This window comes from Entelurus aequoreus, linkage group LG16, assembly GCF_033978785.1.
Source record: "Entelurus aequoreus isolate RoL-2023_Sb linkage group LG16, RoL_Eaeq_v1.1, whole genome shotgun sequence".
NCBI classification, from domain to species: domain Eukaryota; kingdom Metazoa; phylum Chordata; class Actinopteri; order Syngnathiformes; family Syngnathidae; genus Entelurus; species Entelurus aequoreus.
In genome coordinates, this window is record NC_084746.1 from 17,948,171 (window position 1) to 17,968,170 (window position 20,000).

Below are 20,000 nucleotides of genomic sequence, written 5' to 3' on the forward strand. Positions count from 1 at the left end.
GACATAACGAGTGCTGCTGTGATCGTGACGCCAATGAGAAAAAGGATGAGTTTGTTTGCAGTTGATTTCCTTCTACAAATATTAGTCTCATCTACAATTCATGTCTACAGTTGTTTTTATGCTGTGAAGTTGATATTTTGTCTCATTATTTAGCTGTAGATGTCCCTGTTGCTCAACAAAGTTTGCTAGCCATAACAATATTTATTCATCTACTTTATTAATACTATGAAGGATATTTTATTGACGCTAACAAATATCACCAAAGATGCTATAATGTGGTCATCCGTGTAGAATAAAACACTTGTCTTTCCTGCACAACAACTACTACGTTTTAGTTTCTGTTATGAAAATGGAGAATGAAAATACGGTGGATTGGAGCAACAATCACAATATTTATTACTAAGACTTAACATGACGTTAGTTTATTTGCACAAGCAGGTCTTCTAGTTATATTTAGGCATAGCAACCACAAAAGAACACACAACTAATGCCATCTCTTGTCCTTTCTTTACATTTAGTTCTGCTCTCAAACACTACCAATATAGTAGAGAATAAACTGGATTGCATCACAGAAAGTTTCTCAAACAAATCAAATATTCAAACAAACATTTTACAAAGTGATCACTGCAGACACGAGCATTGTCCAATTGTACTCCACAAGATGATGAAAGTGATATTTTTAAGAGCCATTTCTTTCGACGCACTTTCATTTTTTGTCTGACTTTATGACCTCTTTCCTATATCTCTATTTGAACGACTGGAACACCCAAGAACAGAACAGCAATATGACATTTTCTGCTCAAACTCGACACTCACTCTCACTTGTTTTAATGCTACGCTAGAGCTACTTGACCAGCGTGTCAATTAGGCCTCCAAGAACAAAGACGGACGTGACGTCGTATGCAACCCTTCTATACACTGGGAAATAAATTTAGTCCAGTTAAGTAGTGCCAAGACAAAAAAGTCCTCAGGGATTTAATATTTACAATACGCTACAAAAATATGCCCCAAAAAGCCACAATGTGGTATTTAAAGCCCAATGTGAGACTGTATGTCAGTTGTTTTATTTTGAAAAAATTGCAGAAAAGAGTTATCCATATATTAAATGGCTGACAGATCAGGCCTATATACAAATTAGATTAGTAATAAATGTAATTGTTATATTTTTGCTTTGTCTGATAATCCCTACTTTACACTCTGATGAAAACGTGTAAGATTTATAATCATATTTAAGAAATTAAGACAAGTTATAGGATTTTTTAAATTCATACTATGGCCACTTTATATTAAATTTGAAGACATTTTTTATATTAAATGTTTTTTTTTAAACTAATAATTTAGGTAGGGTTAATTCCATTTTGCATGTGATTTGAACTTGATGAAAAAGGTCCCCAGTCAGGTCCAGGGTGGTGCCCTTGTGGGGGGACAAGACCAAGTAGACGCAGTGTGGGTTTCTTGGGCGTCGTCTACATCGCTAAAAGAAAAATCTAGGGAAGAGAATCCCTCTGCCATCTTCCACTAGATTTCTTAATGTATAAATCGCCCGCTTGAATATTCCCTCTTCTCGTATTTTTTACATGTGTATAAGATAAATACAGTCTATTATACAGCATTATTCACATGTGAATAATATAAATACAGTCTATTATACAGCATTATTCACGTGTGAATAATATAAATACAATCTATTATACAGCATTATTCACACGTGAATAACGTAAATACAGTCTATTATACAGCATTATTCATATGTGAATAATATAAATACACACTATTATACAGCATTATTCACATGTGAATAATATAAATACAGACTATTATACAGCATTATTCACATGTGAATAATATAAATACAATCTATTATACAGCATTATTCACACGTGAATAACGTAAATACAGTCTATTATACAGCATTATTCCTATGTGAATAATATAAATACAGACTATTATACAGCATTATTCACATGTGAATAATATAAATACAGACTATTATACAGCATTATTCACATGTGAATAACATAAATACAGTCTATTATACAGCATTATTCACATGTGAATAATATAAATACAGTCTATTATACAGCATTATTCACACGTGAATAATATAAATACAGACTATTATACAACATTATTCACATGTGAATAACATAAATACAGTCTATTATACAGCATTATTCACATGTGAATAATATAAATACAGTCTATTATACAGCATTATTCACACATGAATAATGTAAATACAGTCTATTATACAGCATTATTCACATGGGAATAATATAAATACAGTCTATTAGACAGCATTATTCACATGTGAATAATATAAATACAGTCTATTATACAGAATTATTCACATGTGAATAATATAAATACAGTCTATTATACAGCATTGTTCACATGGGATGTCTGTTGTGATTTCCCTTCCTGGTTCAATGACCCGCCCTATCTTGCCTTTGATTGGCCTGTCTGTAATGTTTTGCTGTAATCTTAACCAATTGTGACTCATCATAGTAAATCAACCAACCAATCATGGATGTTTCCCGTATATTTTGTCCCCTGGCCGTGGAGTTGCTTCGCTACGTAGCTTCCATTTTTAAGTTAATAATTTTTAATGGAAAACCGTAGTTTTTACCACTGGAACTCATTACAGGAAAACCGGAGTTGTTGGCAGGTATGGCAAAGAGACGGATCAAGATTTTAACACACATTGTAGGTCGGAAAAAACGAAGAAAAACGGAAAATATGTTTTTTATATTTTTACAGAGATAAAATTTCCGGCTTTCCGACTATAGACGGAAAAATCACATGCCTGATCTTGAATAAGTCAAGAAACTAATTAAGGTTTAAAAAAAAAGCTGGTTTCAACCACATCCATAGTTAGTTTTTGAGGGCATGTGATCACAGCAAGTGTGTGTGTGCATGGAGGGGCCACGATGGATTCATAGACATCTTATAAGTAAACGCAGCATTGGGTGCTGTGACGCGAGAAATTCGGCCACCATCTTGAAGTGGTGATGAGGAGCCGGTGAGCAGCCTAAACTGACAGTTGACAGGTAGAAAACAAAGATGGTGTGAAGACTGGTGTTCAGCGTTTTCCTGCTCAAATGAGCGGACTGTTGAAAATAGGAATCGGGGGATTACTTTTCACAAGTAAGATTTAACGTTAACGTACTATTGGTTGTATTTTGTGAAAAGAATATTACCACAGAGTTGAGAAGGAGCAAAGATCTTCAATAGTACTGAAATCGTAACCGCTAGCAAACAAGCGTATGACCATAATATAATTGCTTGTCAATGAAATTAATTACATTTAAAAATGTCATATTGAATAACATAAAGTTGAAATAAGAAATACGTTTATATAAGTTTATGTTTAAGTATTTGGCAGACGCTTTTATCCAAAGCGACATACATAAAAAAATACATATAAAACAATCACTGTAAACATTATCATTTAAGGGAAGAATGTAATACAAAATATCAATACAAAGTGTCAAGACAGAATAAACTCTCAGAGATACAGTCTATAGGTCCCTAAGATATATAGATATCTAATGTATTCATACATTGTTTATGTAGATATATGTGTGTATATATAACCTAATCATATTGTTTCTTCAACTTAAAAATAGCTGACCGTTTTTTTCCCCTTTCTCTGGGATTATATTCCCAGTTTTGATCCCGGACGTCTGGTCACTTATTGCATACAAGAATATTCTATTACCGTTGAGCAAACTATAAATAATAAAACACGCCAAAACATGTGTCCTTTATCATAGCTACACGTATGAGAAAAAAACGGGTGAAAATCAGTGGTATTCAGTGAGGTAAGATGAATTAAATGCGCTGACAGTTCATTGCTCCTGCCAAATGTATTGCACTGAGTGGAGCGGATCACCACTCCAAGATGGCGGCCCCACGTCTCGTCAGCGGCAGTAGGCAGTAGCGCTCGATGCTGCGTCTACTTATAAGATGTCTATGGATGGATTTAGGGTCGGGATGGGGGCCCCTTCAGGAGGCCCAGAATCATCATAGACTTGTGGAAGTGTAAAAAAGGACCTCAATTAGAAATGATACAACAGCACCCTCTGCTGGCCACTTGTTGACATCGTCTTTCCCTGAAGTTTGGGGAGCTTTTAGGGACTTTTAAGGTTGTCTCATCATGTCATAAATTAGTCTTGCTTTTTTATCCTGAGCTGGAGCCTACCCCAGGTGACTTTGGTACACCCAGGACCGGTCACATGATCACATATTTGTGGGTGATTAACTACTTGTGGGTGATTAACTACTTCTTAGTGTCATCTACTTCCTGCCGGTTGGAGTTGTGCACCAGAACAAGCTCTAACCTGAACGGGGGATCCTCCCATTGAGTCATCCAGCTTCACTGTGAGGAACGCTGACGCGGCAAGTTCGTCTTGTGTGGCCTTCAGCCCCTGCCTGACAAACACACAGTAGGACTAAGTTCTGGAAGATCAAGCTACGTCCTGGTCTGGACAGAGGGCCAACCAGGAAGTTGAAATAGGAGAGAAACACACCAAGTATAAATGACGTGTCCGCGCTTGTGGCTGTAGAGGATGAGGTAACAGTCGCCCCCGTAGAAGTGGCCGTAGGAGGAAGGATCCAAGGGGACCTTGTCACCGTTGTCCACACGCCATATCTGAAACACAGCAAAATATCACCCACACATTTTTTTAACCTCGGCTTTGTCCAGCCAGAGTTTTTACCTGGAAGTCGCCCTTGCCGTCGTCCACCATGCCGTGCTGAGCCGCCATGGCCTTGTTGGTGTGCAGGCTGGACGCGTCGAAAGGCACCTGCTCCACTTTGGCTATGCGACCGATGGCGTAGGCCTGACTCGGACCGGTGGTCTCGTCCTTGTCCTTCCAGTCGCAGAAGAACTGCTTGAACAGGGTGGTCTCGGCTCCGGCAGGAAGCACTTGGATCTGCGAGGGGAAACAAACAATGGTCAACATTTTTTTGTGCTGGGAATGCAGGAGTGAGTAGAGATGTCCGATAATGGCTTTTTTGCCGATATCCGATATTGTCCAACTCTTAATTACCAATTCCGATATCAACCGATACCGATATATACAGTCGTGGAATTAACACATTATTATGCATAATTTTGTTGTGATGCCCCGCTGGATGCATTAAACAATGTAACAAGGTTTTACAAAATAAATCAACTCAAGTTATGGAAACAAGTGCCAACATGGCACTGCCATATTTATTATTGAAGTCACAAAGGGCATCATTTTTTTTTAACATGCCTCAAAACAGCAGCTTGGAATTTGGGACATGCTCTCCCTGAGAGAGCATGAGGAGGTTTAGGTGGCCGGGGGGTAGGGGGTAGCGGGGGGGGGGGGGGGGTGTATATTGTAGGGTCCCGGAAGAGTTAATGCAGCAAGGGGTTCTGGGTATTTGTTCCGTTGTGTTTATGTTGTGTTAAGGTGCGGATGTTCTCCCGAAATGTGTTTGTCATTCTTGTTTGGTATGGGTTCACAGTGTGGCGCATATTTGTAACAGTGTTGTAACAGCCCGAAGAAGCTACGTGGACACGCCATCTTCTCTGCCACGTGGGCCCACCACCCGCGGTCGGAACCAGTGGGGTCGGGTGCGCTGCCAAGTGGATGGCGGTGAAAGTGGAGGCTCCGGACGGACCAATTCGGGACAGCAGAGGCTGACTTTCGGGACGTGGAACGTCTCTACGCTGGTGGGGAAGGAGCCTGAGCTGGTGCGAGAGGTGGAGCGCTACCGGTTGGATCTGGTGGGGCTTACCTCTACGCATAGCAAGGGCTCTGAAACCACACTCCTGGACAAGGGATGGACCTTGTTCACTTCTGGAGTTGCTCAGGGTGTGAGGGCACAGGCGGGTGTGGGGATACTCACGAGTCCCCGGCTGAGTGCCTGTACGTTGGAGTTCACCCCAGTGGACAAGAGGGTCGCCTCCCTTCGCCTTAGGGTTGGAGGGGGGAAAACTCTGACTGTTGTTTGTGCATACGCACCAAACAGGAGTTCAGAGTATTCAGCCTTCTTGGATACCTTGCATGGGGTCCTGTATGGGGCGCCGGCAGGGGATTCCATAGTCTTGCTGGGGGACTTCAACGCGCACGTGGGCAATGACAGTGATACTTGGACTGGCGTGATTGGGAGGAACGGTCTCCCTGATCTGAACCTGAGTGGTGGATTGTTATTGGACTTCTGTGCTAGTCACGGACTTGCGATAACAAACACCATGTTCAAGCATAAGGATGCTCATAGGTGTACCTGGTACCAGAGCACCCTAGGCCAAAGATCAATGATCGATTTTGTAATCGTATCAGCTGATCTGAGGCCGTATGTTTTGGACACTCGGGTGAAGAGAGGGGCTGAACTGTCAACTGATCACCATCTGGTGGTGAGTTGGGTTAGATGGCGGGGGAAACCTCTGGACAGACCTGGCAAACCCAAGCGTGTAGTGCGGGTGAACTGGGAACGTTTGGAGGAGTCCTCTGTCCGGAAGGACTTCAACTCACACCTCCGGCGGGACTTCTCTGCCATCCCTGTGGAGGTTGGGGACATTGAACAGGAATGGGCAATGTTCAAAGCCTCTATTGCTAAAGCTGCAGATGCGAGCTGTGGCCAGAAGGTCTTAGGTGCCTCAAGGGGCGGTAACCCTCGAACACCCTGGTGGACAGTGGTGGTCAGGGAAGCCGTCCGACTGAAGAAGGAGTCCTACCGGGGTATGTTATCCCAGGGGACTCCGGAGGCAGTTGCAAGGTACCGGCGGGCCCGAAGGGCAGCGGCCGTGGCTGTGGACGAGGCTAAGCAGAGGGTGTGGGAGCAGTTCGGGGAATCCATGGAGAAGGACTATCGGGCGGCACCAAAGCTGTTCTGGAAGACCATACGGCACCTCAGGAGGGGGAAGCAGGGAACCATCCAAGCTGTGTACGGCAAGGATGGGACTTTGCTGACTTCAAGTGAGGAAGTCGTGGGGCGTTGGAAAGAGCACTTTGAGGAACTCCTGAACCCAAATACATCAGACACACCCTCCCTGATAGGAGTAGGGCCTGAGGATGATGGGGGATCGACGTTGATCTCTCGGAGTGAAGTCACTGAGGTAGTTAGACAACTCCACAGTGGCAAAGCTCCGGGGGTTGACGAGATCCGTCCAGAAATGCTGAAGGCTCTGGGTGTTGATGGGCTGTCTTGGTTGATACGCCTTTTCAACATTGCGTGGAAGTCTGGGACAGTGCCGAGGGAGTGGCAGACTGGGGTGGTGGTTCCCCTTTTCAAAAAGGGGGACCAGAGGGTGTGTGCTAACTACAGGGGTATCACACTACTCAGCCTCCCTGGGAAAGTTTACGCCAAGGTACTGGAAAGGAGGGTCCGGCCGATAGTCGAACCTCAGATTCAAGAGGAGCAATGTGGATTCCGTCCTGGTCGTGGAACAACTGACCAACTCTTTACGCTTGCGGGAATCCTGGAGAGGGCCTGGGAGTATGCCTATCCAGTCTACATGTGTTTTGTGGATTTGGAGAAGGCGTATGACCGCGTCCCTCGGGAGATCTTGTGGGAGGTGCTGAGGGAGTACGGAGTGAGGGGAACCCTGTTGAGGGCCATCCAATCTCTGTACAACCAAAGCGAGAGTTGTGTCCGGGTGCTTGGATGTAAGTCGGATCCGTTTCCAGTGGGGGTTGGTCTCCGCCAGGGCTGCGCTCTGTCACCTATCCTGTTTGTGATTTTCATGGACAGGATTTCTAGGCGGAGTCGTGGCCATGGCGGAGAGGGTATACGTCTCGGGGGGCTAAAGGTTGCGTCACTGCTGTTTGCAGATGATGTGGTCCTGATGGCACCTTCGGTTCGTGACCTTCAGCTCTCACTGGATCGGTTCGCAACCGAGTGTTCAGCGGCTGGAATGAGGATCAGCATCTCCAAATCTGAGGCCATGGTTCTCAGCAGGAAACCGATGGTTTGTACAGTCCGGGTAGGGGACAGGACTCTGTCCCAGGTGGAGGAGTTTAAGTATCTCGGGGTCTTGTTCACGAGTGAGGGAAAGATGGAGAAGGAAATCAGCCGGAGAATCGGAGCAGCTGGGGCAGTATTGCAGTCTCTCTGCCGCACTGTTGTGACGAAACGGGAGCTGAGCCAGAAGGCAAAGCTCTCGGTCTACCGAGCTATCTACATTCCTACTCTCACCTATGGTCATGAAGTGTGGGTAATGACCGAAAGAATAAGATCGCGGATACAAGCGGCCGAAATGAGTTTCCTCAGAAGGGTGGCTGGCATCTCCCTTAGAGATAGGGTGAGAAGTGCAGTCACCCGAGAGAGACTCGGAGTAGAGCCGCTGCTCCTTCGCTTGGAAAGGAGCCAGCTTAGGTGGTTCGGGCATCTCGTGCGGATGCCTCACGAGCGTCTCCCTAGGGAGGTCCTCGTTGCACGTCCCACTGGGAGGAGGCCCCGCGGCAGACCAAGGACCAGATGGGGGGATTACATCTCCTCTCTGGCCTGGGAACGCTTCGGGATTCCCCAGGAGGAAGTCGCAAATGTTGCTCTGGAGAGGGAAGTCTGGGGGTCTTTGCTGGAGCTGCTGTCCCCGCGACCCGATTCCGGATAAGCGGTTGAAGATGGATGTTAAAGTTGTTTATACGGTCACCCTCAGTGTGACCTGTATGGCTGTTGACCAAGTATGCCTTGCATTCACTTGTGTGTGTGAAAAGCCGTAGGTATTATGTGATTGGGCCGGCACGCAAAGGCAGTGCCCTTAAGGTTTATTGGCGCTCTGTACTTTTCCCTACGTCCGTGTACACAGCGGCGTTTTTAAAAGTCATAAATTTTACTTTTTGAAACAGATACCGATAATTTCCGATATTACATTTTAAAGCATTTATCGGCCGATAATATCGGCAGTCCGATATTATCGGACATATCAAGGAGTGAGTACTGAAAATTCCCAAACTATGAGCTGCTACTTTTTTTCCTACGCTTTGAAACCTGTGGCTTATACAACGGTGCAGCTCATTTGTGGATTTTTCTTTGCTGACGGCCATAAAGCACAAGTTAAAAACATGCAAAAACACTTAAATGGTCTGTTTTTGTTTGTGCTATGGCGCCATCTTTTGGAGTGCTGCTGGGTGAATGTGAATTCCTGCTGTTTAAAGCTTTGAACTGGAAGTAGAAGTGCTATTGCGTCTTCTAATTGTCCATACCTACTCAGTGGCCTAGTGGTTAGAGTGTCCGCCCTGAGATCGGTAGGTCGTGAGTTCCAACCCCGGAAGGGTTGGAATTGGGGGTTAAATCACCAAAAATGATTCCCGGGCGCGGCCACCGCTGCTGCTCACTGCTCCCCGCACCTCTAGGTGATCAAGGGTGATGGGTCAAATGCAGAGAATAATGTCGCCAAACCTCGTTTGTGTGTGACAATCATTGGTACTTTAACTTTACTCGTATGGATTCTTCATACATCACTCAATTTTTGTAAGTTTGACAATATAACTAAAACTATTCTTACTAACTAAAGTGTCCCACGTGTGATGTCTGCAGGAGTGTTTTCATGCACATTTGTACATGCTATCGTAATTTAATCAAGATAGCATCGTTAGCATTAGCTAATATGCTGACAGGTTTATGAGTGTCTGTGTGGCTAATTTAGGTTTTTTTCTTCGCTGACAACCATAATAATGGTGAGGAAAAAAACAAAACAAGCAAAAACACGGTTTGTGCTATGGCGCCATCTTTTGGACGAGTTCGCGCACTGCAAGTGCTGCTGGGTGAATGCGAATTCCCGCTGTTTAAAGCTTTGAACCGGAAGTAGAAGTGCCGTTCTGTCTTCTAGTTGAACATAGCGTTTCTACTCGTATGGATTCTTCATTCGTCACTCCAAGCAACTATGGTAAGTTTTACAATATAACTAAAACAATTCTTACCTTCTAAACTGACCCATGTGTAATGTCTGTAGGAGTGTTTTCATGCATATTTGTACGTGCTCTTGTAATGTACTGAAGCTAGCGCCTTTAGCATTAGCGAATATGCTAACACGTTTACGAGTGTCTGTGTTAGTATTATTAACTTACAACGGCATTATTTTTGTATTGTTTTTGGTTTCACAAATTCCTCAGTAAATTCACCAAAACGTCTCCGTGGAGTTATTGAGTCTGTTTAGCTGATTGGAGAGCTAGCTTGCGCAGCTAGTGGGTCCATGACGATGACTTCTGTTTTGTTTGATCAGCCCTTTTACTGCCGTGTTACAGACACCATTTGGAAACAATCAAGGTATACAAGTAAACATTTATAAAATATTTCTGTGTAAATAACTTATTTCACAACGTATATATCTGTGGCTTATAGTTAGGTGCGGCTAACATACGGGGAGAAAAAAATCCCAAAGTTTAGTGGGTGCGGCTTATGTAACAGTGCGCTCTATAGTTCGGAAAATACGGTATTCATATTTACATTGTTCCTTATGGAGAAGTTTGCTTCAATATACAAACTTTTCTACATATGAACCCTGTTCAGGAACCAATAAGTTCGTAAATCAGGGTTTTACCATATTTTACATTTTTGTTTTTGTTTTTTTTTTCAAAAAATGAGTGAGTTCGGCTAGTACAGGGGTCGGCAACCCGCGGCTCCGGAGCCGCATGCGGCTCCTTGACCACTCTGATGCGGCTCAGCTACATACATGCCGACCCCCCCGATTTTCCCAGGAGACTTATGGATGTCAGTGTCTCTCATAGATTACTCCCAGGGAAAATATAATCCTATTTACACTCTAATTACTATATAAAGGGCGTGCCCTAATTGCACTGCAGTAATTGTCCTCTATAGCATTTACATACAGCATGCCAGTCCAGCCACATGTTGCATGTTGTTATTACTTGCTCACACAGGAGACAGCAAAGCATACTTACTCATCAGCCACACAGCTTACACTGACGGTAGCCGTATCAAACAACTTTAACATTGTTACGTTACAAATATGCGCCACACTGTGAACCCACACCAAAAAAGAATGAGAAACACATTTCTGCAGAACATCCCACTGTAACACAACATAAACACAACACAACCATTACCCAGAATCCCATGCAGCCCTAACTCTTCCGGTCTACATTATACACCCCCGCTACCACCAAATCCCCCCACACATCAACCCCCCCCTCTCCGTGCGTTGGTTGAGCGGAAGAGTTAGGGCTGCATGGGATTCTGGGTATTGGTACCGTCAGTGTAAGATGTGTGGCTGTTGAGTTAGTAGCCTTGCTGTCTGTAACGCTATCAAGCCAAAGCTGCGTTCCACTTGTGGCCGAGCAGATACACTGATTGGGCAGACTCTAGAGGGCGCCAAATGGTGTCATCACGCTCTGATATTCGGGAGTCTCCCGGGAAAAATGAGAGGGTTGGCAAGTATGACGCAAGCGACATTCATTCAAAACTCGCGGGCTGCACTAACATCAAATTTCCACATTAAAGTACGTGCCGGTGCGTGTGTCTGAGACCCCTAGTTAACATAGCACAAAGCGTTTAAGCTTTGTATGCGGTGTTTTTCATTTTAAATTTTAAAAACATATTTTGTGGCTCCCATTACTTTCTTTAATGTGTGAAACTTGCCAAAATGGCTCTTTGAGTGGTAAAGGTTGCCGACCCCTGGGCTAGTACAATGGCGCCCTCTATTGTCCAGAAAAAAACCTCATGTAAAGTGTACACCGCAAAAATTGAAATCTGAGTAAGATTAAATATCTCAAATAAGGGGGATATTTGCTTATTTTCTGTTTGATAAGATAATTCTGCTCACTAAGCATTTTTTATGTTAGAGTGTTTTGTTTTGGTCCTAAATGATCTCAGTAAGATATTACAGCTTGTTGCTGAGATTTGATGACCTATATTGAGTAAAACATGCTTAATGTCACAACGTGGACTATGGTGGGGTTTGTTTTCCCGAGATGCAAGAGAACTGGACCGGACATGGCGTGAAGGTAAATACATGTTTCATTCTTACTATAAAAAGGAACAAACAAAAGGCGCGCACAAGGCGGAGAAAAAACCTGGCTATAAAACAAAAAAACTAGCACAAGGGCAAAACTATGGACATGAAATAAATACACTTACTGCGGCATGGCATGAAGTATAAACTATAGTGTCATAGGGTAACAAAGGTAGCATGGGTAGCATGGGTATCAGCAGATAGTAGAGGTAATGTCGCCAGGACGACCAACAGAAAATGACAGGCCTAAATAACAGAGACATGATTGGCAACAGGTGCGTGAGTCCAAACAAATGACAGGTGAAACTAATAAGTAACCATGGTGACCAAACAAGGGAGCGTAAACAGGAACTAAAAAGAGTTTTAAACCAACAGGACATAACTGAAGCAAAACATGATCACAAAGACATGACACTTGAAACTAGAATATCAAGTGTTGCAAAGCTGTGTCATCAACACTCACAAGTATAAAAGTACTTTTTTAAAGTAATCATTTCTTATTTCAGGCATGAAAAAAAAATCATGACCTTGACACAATTGTGTCTCATAATTAAAACAGATGACAGCCAAATGGACTTTGCTGTTTTATTTTCAATGAAACAATAGAAAATACGTACTCATATAATAGTACAGTTGTTATTAGAGAATATACTTATTTTAAGGTATTTTCGGGTTCATTGAGGTTAGCTAATTTTACTTGTTTTGGAAAGTCTTGACAAGCCAAATTTTCTTGTTCTATTGGCAGATAATTTTGCCTAGTTCAAATAAAATACCCCTAATTTTTGTTTTTGTTTTTCTTGTTTTTGATCACTGGCTTTTTGCGGTGTAGCATTACCTTTGTCTTGGGGCTGTATCCTTTTTCTTTGATGAACATCTGACCTGCAGACATGGCGGCCTTGCGCTCAGACGAGTTGGCCTTTGGACCTGATTTGAAAACATCAGCATCCATCATTCGACACGATGCCCGTTCACTTTTTCCCTTGGTGTCGTTGTTATTCACAGGCCAGTGAGGGTACCTTTCCAAACAAATATGTTAGCGTCCACGCCGTTGTCCAGGATGTAGCACTCGTCAGGGGACAACATGGCCTGTTTGAAGGGGCTGCATGGCGCCACGCTGGACAACTTCATGGGACCAGACGCATCCGAGATCTGCAGAGGCATATTTAAAATCATAACAATGCGTCCAAACAGAGTGGCCAAGCCATCCCTACATGCAGATCAGGCGCGGCGTGTCGGCCCCCCACGGATTTGCATGAATAAGTGCATGTAAAATATCAATGACTGAATGACACGGCACTCGGCATGAAATTTGACTGTAATCTCAAGTCCTGCCCCTTCCTGCTCCACCATAGAGAAGATGATAATGACACATTTTCCAAGGAATCCGCATTGTAGCTGATGTGTATTTCGGGTCTTGTCATACTAGTCCGGACAGACGGGCGACACGACAGTGCGGCTGGATCAAAAGAGATGTCGGAGAGGCTTTACTGAACCATAAGTTGCTTTATTACAAGCGAGCGTCATTATACAGGACTGCAGTTCCTGGAGGAGGTCAGGGGCCGTATTTATCAAGCTTCTTAGAATTACTCCCAAGAAGTCTGCTAAGAGTTGACTTATGAGTAAAGAAATTCTTCGCTGAAAGCTGCACTTAAAAGTCAGTTATCAAGCGTCTTACTCACACTTTCAGCGAAGTGTGGGACTGAATCTTAAGTGTCACACTCGGAGCTGAATTACGACATTACTATGTGCCGTAAACGGAATTTTAGGTGACGTCATTTTTGTGCACATAGAAATGACCAATCACGGAAGGAATCCCTTGTCTAAGAATAAAGAAATATCTTACAAATATTTCAGTGGACAATGGGAGTGTATATTTTGACAATAAACTACAAAATAATACAAAACAAACAAACAATATTGGCAATGAATCAAAAATAAATGTTTTCTTTTCTTTCCAATTCGTTAATTAGGCAAATAATTTGAATGCAGTTTGCTTCTGCTGAATCATCCGGGGTGTAGTTGGAAAGTCAATGAAACGCATGACGAGGTGAGGAGCAGTAAGGGCCATTATTGTTTCCATAACAATTCTGCTTACTGATTGTTGTGATGGCCCCAAATCCTCAGCGTTACACTGTTGCATTTTCCCAGTGGCGAGATATCGAAGCATTGTGATGACCTTTAGTTCTGCTGTGAAAGCTCTGCTGCGTGATGTTGCTGATGAGATGACGCCCCTTATTAAATCTGTGACAAAAATTATACCCGCTCTGTCTAAACCAGGGGTCGGCAACCCAAAATGTTGAAAGAGCCATATTGGACTAAAAATACAATGTCTGGAGCCGCAAAAAATTAAAAGCCTTATTACATACAGGTAGTGTGTCATGAGATATACATTGAATTAAGATGACTTAAAGGAAACAAAATTACCTCAAATATACCTACAGATGAGGCATGATGATGCAATATGTACATATGGCTAGCATGTTAGCATCGATTAGCTTGCAGTCATTCAGTGACCAAATATGTCTGATTAGCACTCCACACAAGTCAATAACATCAACAAAACTCACCATTGTGCATTAATGCACAACGTTAAAAGTCTGGTGGACAAAATGAGACAGAAAAAGAAGTGGCATAAAACACGTCCTAGAAAGTCGGAGAAAGTTATACATGTAAACAAACTACGGTGAGTTCAAGGACCGCCAAAATTAGTAGGACAAAACGGCGCTCGCCAAATACTCGAATCAGTGAAGCATGTTTAATATAAACAGTGTGCTTTATAACAATTAGGGAGGTTTGTGTCATGTTTGTCCTCCTACAGAAACCATATTAAAACAAAAAATATTTTTTTTCCCCCCTCATCTTTTTCCATTTTTCATACATTTTTGAAAAAGCTCCACAGAGCCACTAGGGCGGCGCTAAAGAGCTAAAGAGCTCTAGAGCCGCAGGTTGCCGACCCCTGGTCTAAACGATACCGTTTGATCAGCTGCTCGTCATCAAACAAAGCCAGGACATCCTTCCGCTCCCTGAACGTTTGCGCACGTCTCTCTCGCCTCAGTGCCATCCCCCGCTGGCAACTCCTAACCACTTAGGACACCTCTGAAGGTCTCTTAAATATCGTGGAGAGTAGGAGTGATTCTTAGACTTAAGAAAGTTGATAAATAGCTTTTATTCTTAAGTTTGAGAGTAGGACTAAATTTCGCAAATTCTCAGGACTTAAGTGTAAAATGGCACTCTAAGACGCTTGATAAATACGGCCCTAGGTCAAGAAAATGAGGCACTCCAAACTTGGAGAAGCCAAACCATCAGTTTTATATTCCTACCTTCTGTCTGTGTGTGTGTGTGTGCTAAGTCAGGAGAGCGCATCCTGGCCATAAAGGGGATGTTTGTGTGTAAGTGACTGAAAAGAAAACAGATGCCGCTCGTATCTTTGATGCTGTCATTAGGCTAAACATGTAGTCTCTTCTCACGGATAGGGCTATCACCTTGTATACCGAGGTCCACTTTTATTGCCTTTTCTTCTGCGAGAACTAATCCAATCCACACACAAATGTCAGTACTAAAGGGCCCTATGTTATTATGTGCCCAAACTGAAATGCTACTATTTACTTTACCCTGGTGGTTCGCTTTCTCCAAGATGAATATAAACATTCGCCATATGCAAAACGTAATATGAGTTAATTAATTCACTTCATAGCCCTTGGTGCACAGTGTTTGTTTGGAACAATGTGTTATTTTGCACTAAAAACCTTTATTGTTGAACAATTTAATTCCATTTAGTACAAACATGCATCAAATTCAATTCCATTTTGATTTAAAATGTATAAAATGTGTTTTACATAAATACAAAAGTGTGAATGGGGAAAGGGATCAAAATAAAAATCATGTTTAGGGCCCCAATTTAGCTAGGGCCTGGCTAAATACAAATGCGTGGTAAATGTTTTCTAAAATAACACCCGTGAATATTATTTCATGATTACAATATACAGTACAGGACTAAAGTTTGGACACACCTTCTCATTCAATGCCTTTTCTTTATTTTCATGACTATTTACATTGTAGATTGTCACTGAAGGCATGAAAACTATGAATAAACACATGTGGAATTATGTACCTAACAAAAAAAGGTATTATAACTGAAACATGTTTTATATTCTATTTTTTTCAAAATAGCCACCCTTTGCTCTGATTACTGCTTTGCACACTCTTGGCATTCTCTCGATGAGCTTCAAGAGGTAATCACCTGAAATGGTTTCCACTACACAGGTGTCATAGTTTTCATGCCTTCAGTGACAATCTACAATTTAAATAGTCATGAAAATAAAGAAAACGCATTGAAATGAGAAGGTGTGTCCAAACTTTTGGCCTGTACTGTATAATGTTATATATAATATAATATTTATTTTTTCATAATTTCCTACGATTCACACCTGTGAAAAGATCTGTGCACATATAATAAATAGTAGCTTTGATATATTTATACAAGTGGGGGGATTTTTTTTATATGAAAATGATTAGAGTGGGTATCTCAGGGCAACTCATAATTTGATTCATATTCTTGGTGTGACCATTCGATTAAGAATCAACTCTCGATTCCACTTGATTCTCATGATATCATTTTTGTGATATAAATGATAAAACTTTTCAAAAACGAGTTACAGGCTACAAAAGCTCCTCTTAGCTGCTAACATACAGTGTTCCCCGAAAAAAACTTATTTTTAAAAATTATTGTTTTTAATTTTACTTAGAAAAAACAATAATAAATATAATAAAATAAAATAGAGTGAGCCTGACTCAAATCCAATCCCAGCTTTACAATACTTAAGATCAAAAAATGACAAACAGCTGAGAAGACACACAAATACAATTATTTAAAAAAATTAAATAAAAGCAACAGTATCAATAATACTAATAATAATATCAATATTAGTTGTTTAATGTTTTAATATTCTTAAAAAATAAAAAAGTAAAATAATTTGCAACAGTATACATTTTTTTAAACAAATTCTCGGAAATTAAGAAGCGATTTGAAAATGGAATATATAAAAATGGCAATTTGGATGTAAATAGATTTGTTTTGAGCAGCCCTAAAAATGAAAATTCCTTTAAAACTCGCCTGCAAACAAACACTTAAAAATAAGTTTCCAAGGTTAAGTCAACTAAATGAATTCATTTTAAAATATTTTCCTGTCAGGCGTACAGTGAGTCAACTGTAAGAATCATTTAGGCTGCATGACCTTCTTGATTCCTTTTGACAATATTTTCAGCACTGGCTTCGAACCCGTGCAGGCTGTACAAAAGGCCGCAGGTGCACCATTGCGCCACCAGGGACAGTAAAATCCCAAATTTTCGAATTTGAAAAACTCCCCGGATTGCAGTGAAGTGAATTAAATGTATATTCCTACTTCTGAATGGATTTGCAGAAATGTTTGTAAATAACAAGAAAATAAATATCATTAGGATTAATTTCATGTTTTAGTTCTTACATGGATTTACTGCTTTTTTGTAGAAAGTGTTTGGCAAAAAGTAGTGGCTGTTAAAAACAAGTCCAAGTCGGACGTAAACATGAACGAAAAAACGAGCGGTCATCAATAACAATTGGTGTATTGGAATGTAGTAATAGCACGTACCATGTAGAGGGCGCCCTTCTTCCTATTGGAGGCTTCCACTTTGTCATCATCAGGAGTACTTGGAGCAATGGCCCCTTTGGGCCCCAGCACCTACAAGAACCACAAGCAGCCCCTCAGAATAAACATGGCTCTCCAAGCACCACCATAATGAGAAATATTAAAATACAGTAGCGTAGTAGGCCTAAGTATTCATCGAGTACCACCACAATGAGAAACAGTAAAATACAGTAGTGTAGTAGGCCTAAGTATTCATCAAGTACCACCATTATGAGAAACATTAAATACAGTTGCGTAGTAGGCCAAAGTATTAATCGAGTACCACCATAATGAGCAACATTAAAATACAGTAGCGTAGTAGGCCTAATTATTAATCAAGTGCCACCATAATGAGCAACATTAAAATACAGTAGTGTAGTAGCCCTAAGTATTCATCAAGTACCACCATAATGAGAAACATTAAAATACAGTAGTGTAGTAGCCCTAAGTATTCATCAAGTACCACCATAATGAGAAACATTAAAATACAGTAGCATAGTGGGCCTAAGTATTTATCAAGTACCACCATAATGAGCAACATTAAAATACAGTAGTGTAGTAGCCCTAAGTATTCATCAAGTACCACCATAATGAGAAACATTAAAATACAGTAGTGTAGTAGCCCTAAGTATTCATCAAGTACCACCATAATGAGAAACATTAAAATACAGTAGCATAGTGGGCCTAAGTATTTATCAAGTACCACCATAATGAGCAACATTAAAATACAGTAGCATAGTGGGCCTAAGTATTTATCAAGTACCACCATAATGAGCAATATTAAAATACAGTAGTGTAGTAGGCCTAAGTATTCCTCGAGTACCACCATAATAAAATATAGTAGCGTAGTAGGCCTAAATATTCATCAAACACCACCAAATGAGCAACATTAAAATACAGTAGCATAGTAGGCCTAAGTATTCATCAAGTACCACCATAATGAGAAACATTAAAATACAGTAGCGTAGTAGGCCTAAGTATTCCTCGAGTACCACCATAATAAAATACAGTAGCGTAGTAGGCCTAAATATTCATCAAACACCACCAAATGAGCAACATTAAAATACAGTAGGGTAGTAGGCCTAAGTATTCATCAAGAACCACCATAATGACAAACATTAAAATACAGTATCATAGTGGGCCTAAGTATTTATCAAGTACCACCATAATGAGCAATATTAAAATACAGTAGTGTAGTAGGCCTAAGTATTCATCAAGTACCACCATAATGAGAAACATTAAAATACAGTAGCGTAGTAGGCCTAAGTATTCATCAAGTACCACCATAATGAGAAACATTAAAATACAGTAGCGTAGTAGGCCTAAGTATTCATCAAGTACCACCATAATGAGAAACATTAAAATACAGTAGCGTAGTAGGCCTAAGTATTCCTCGAGTACCACCATAATAAAATACAGCAGTGTAGTAGGCCTAAGTATTCATTAAGTACCACCATAATGAGCAACATTAAAATACAGTAGCGTAGTAGGCCTAAGTATTCCTCGAGTACCACCATAATAAAATACAGTAGCGTAGTAGGCCTAAATATTCATCAAACACCACCAAATGAGCAACATTAAAATACAGTAGCGTAGTAGGCCTAAGTATTCATCAAGAACCACCATAATGACAAACATTAAAATACAGTATCATAGTGGGCCTAAGTATTTATCAAGTACCACCATAATGAGCAATATTAAACTACAGTAGTGTAGTAGGCCTAAGTATTCATCAAGTACCACCATAATGACAAACATTAAAATACAGTAGTGTAGTAGGCCTAAGTATTCATCAAGTACCACCATAATGACAAACATTAAAATACAGTAGTGTAGTAGGCCTAAGTATTCATCAAGTACCACCATAATGACAAACATTAAAATACAGTAGCGTAGTAGGCCTAAGTATTCATCCAGTACCACCATAATGAGCAACATTAAAATACAGTAGCGTAGTAGGCCTAAGTATTCATCGAGTACCACCATAATAAGCAACATTAAAATACAGCAGCGTAGTAAGCCTAATTATTCATTGAAAACAAGGCACCAAGTGTTCACGGGGCAAAGAGTTGGCGTCCAATGGGCCCGTGGGCAGCCGGTTACATTGTGTGTGTTTGTTCCCACGCATCATTAAATCAATCAATCATCAATCGAAGTTTATTGATTAAAGCTGGCAGCTTCTGCCCACAGGAGACCACCTCTGGACTGCAGCATTCAAGTGGGACCCAGAGGGTGACAAGATGAACCCCGTTGTTACCTCCAGGATGGCTTCAGGCTCCTCGCCCTCGTCCACCATGTGCAGCCGGGCTCGTCCGTTCCTCTCGTTGTCCCTAATGCCGATGGCCACCTGGGAGGCCTTCAGCCTCTCGAAGCGGTTACACTCGCTG

The 20,000-nt window shown here is 41.4% G+C and overlaps 1 protein-coding gene across 1 annotated transcript in view; it reads right to left on the reverse strand.

The window, feature by feature from the left end:
• scinlb (scinderin like b) overlaps positions 1–20,000 on the reverse strand; it is a 94,012-nt gene that overhangs the window by 11,021 nt on the left and 62,991 nt on the right. Inside the window, exons 5-11 of the mRNA XM_062022268.1 lie at positions 19,871–20,000; positions 17,578–17,667; positions 12,967–13,099; positions 12,786–12,874; positions 4,722–4,937; positions 4,533–4,654; positions 4,344–4,434 (exon numbers count right to left, since the gene is read on the reverse strand). The exon at positions 19,871–20,000 is cut by the window's right edge and continues 20 nt beyond it. Coding sequence (XP_061878252.1) covers positions 4,344–4,434; positions 4,533–4,654; positions 4,722–4,937; positions 12,786–12,874; positions 12,967–13,099; positions 17,578–17,667; positions 19,871–20,000 — 871 coding nt within the window. The remainder of the gene's footprint in view (positions 1–4,343; positions 4,435–4,532; positions 4,655–4,721; positions 4,938–12,785; positions 12,875–12,966; positions 13,100–17,577; positions 17,668–19,870) is intronic.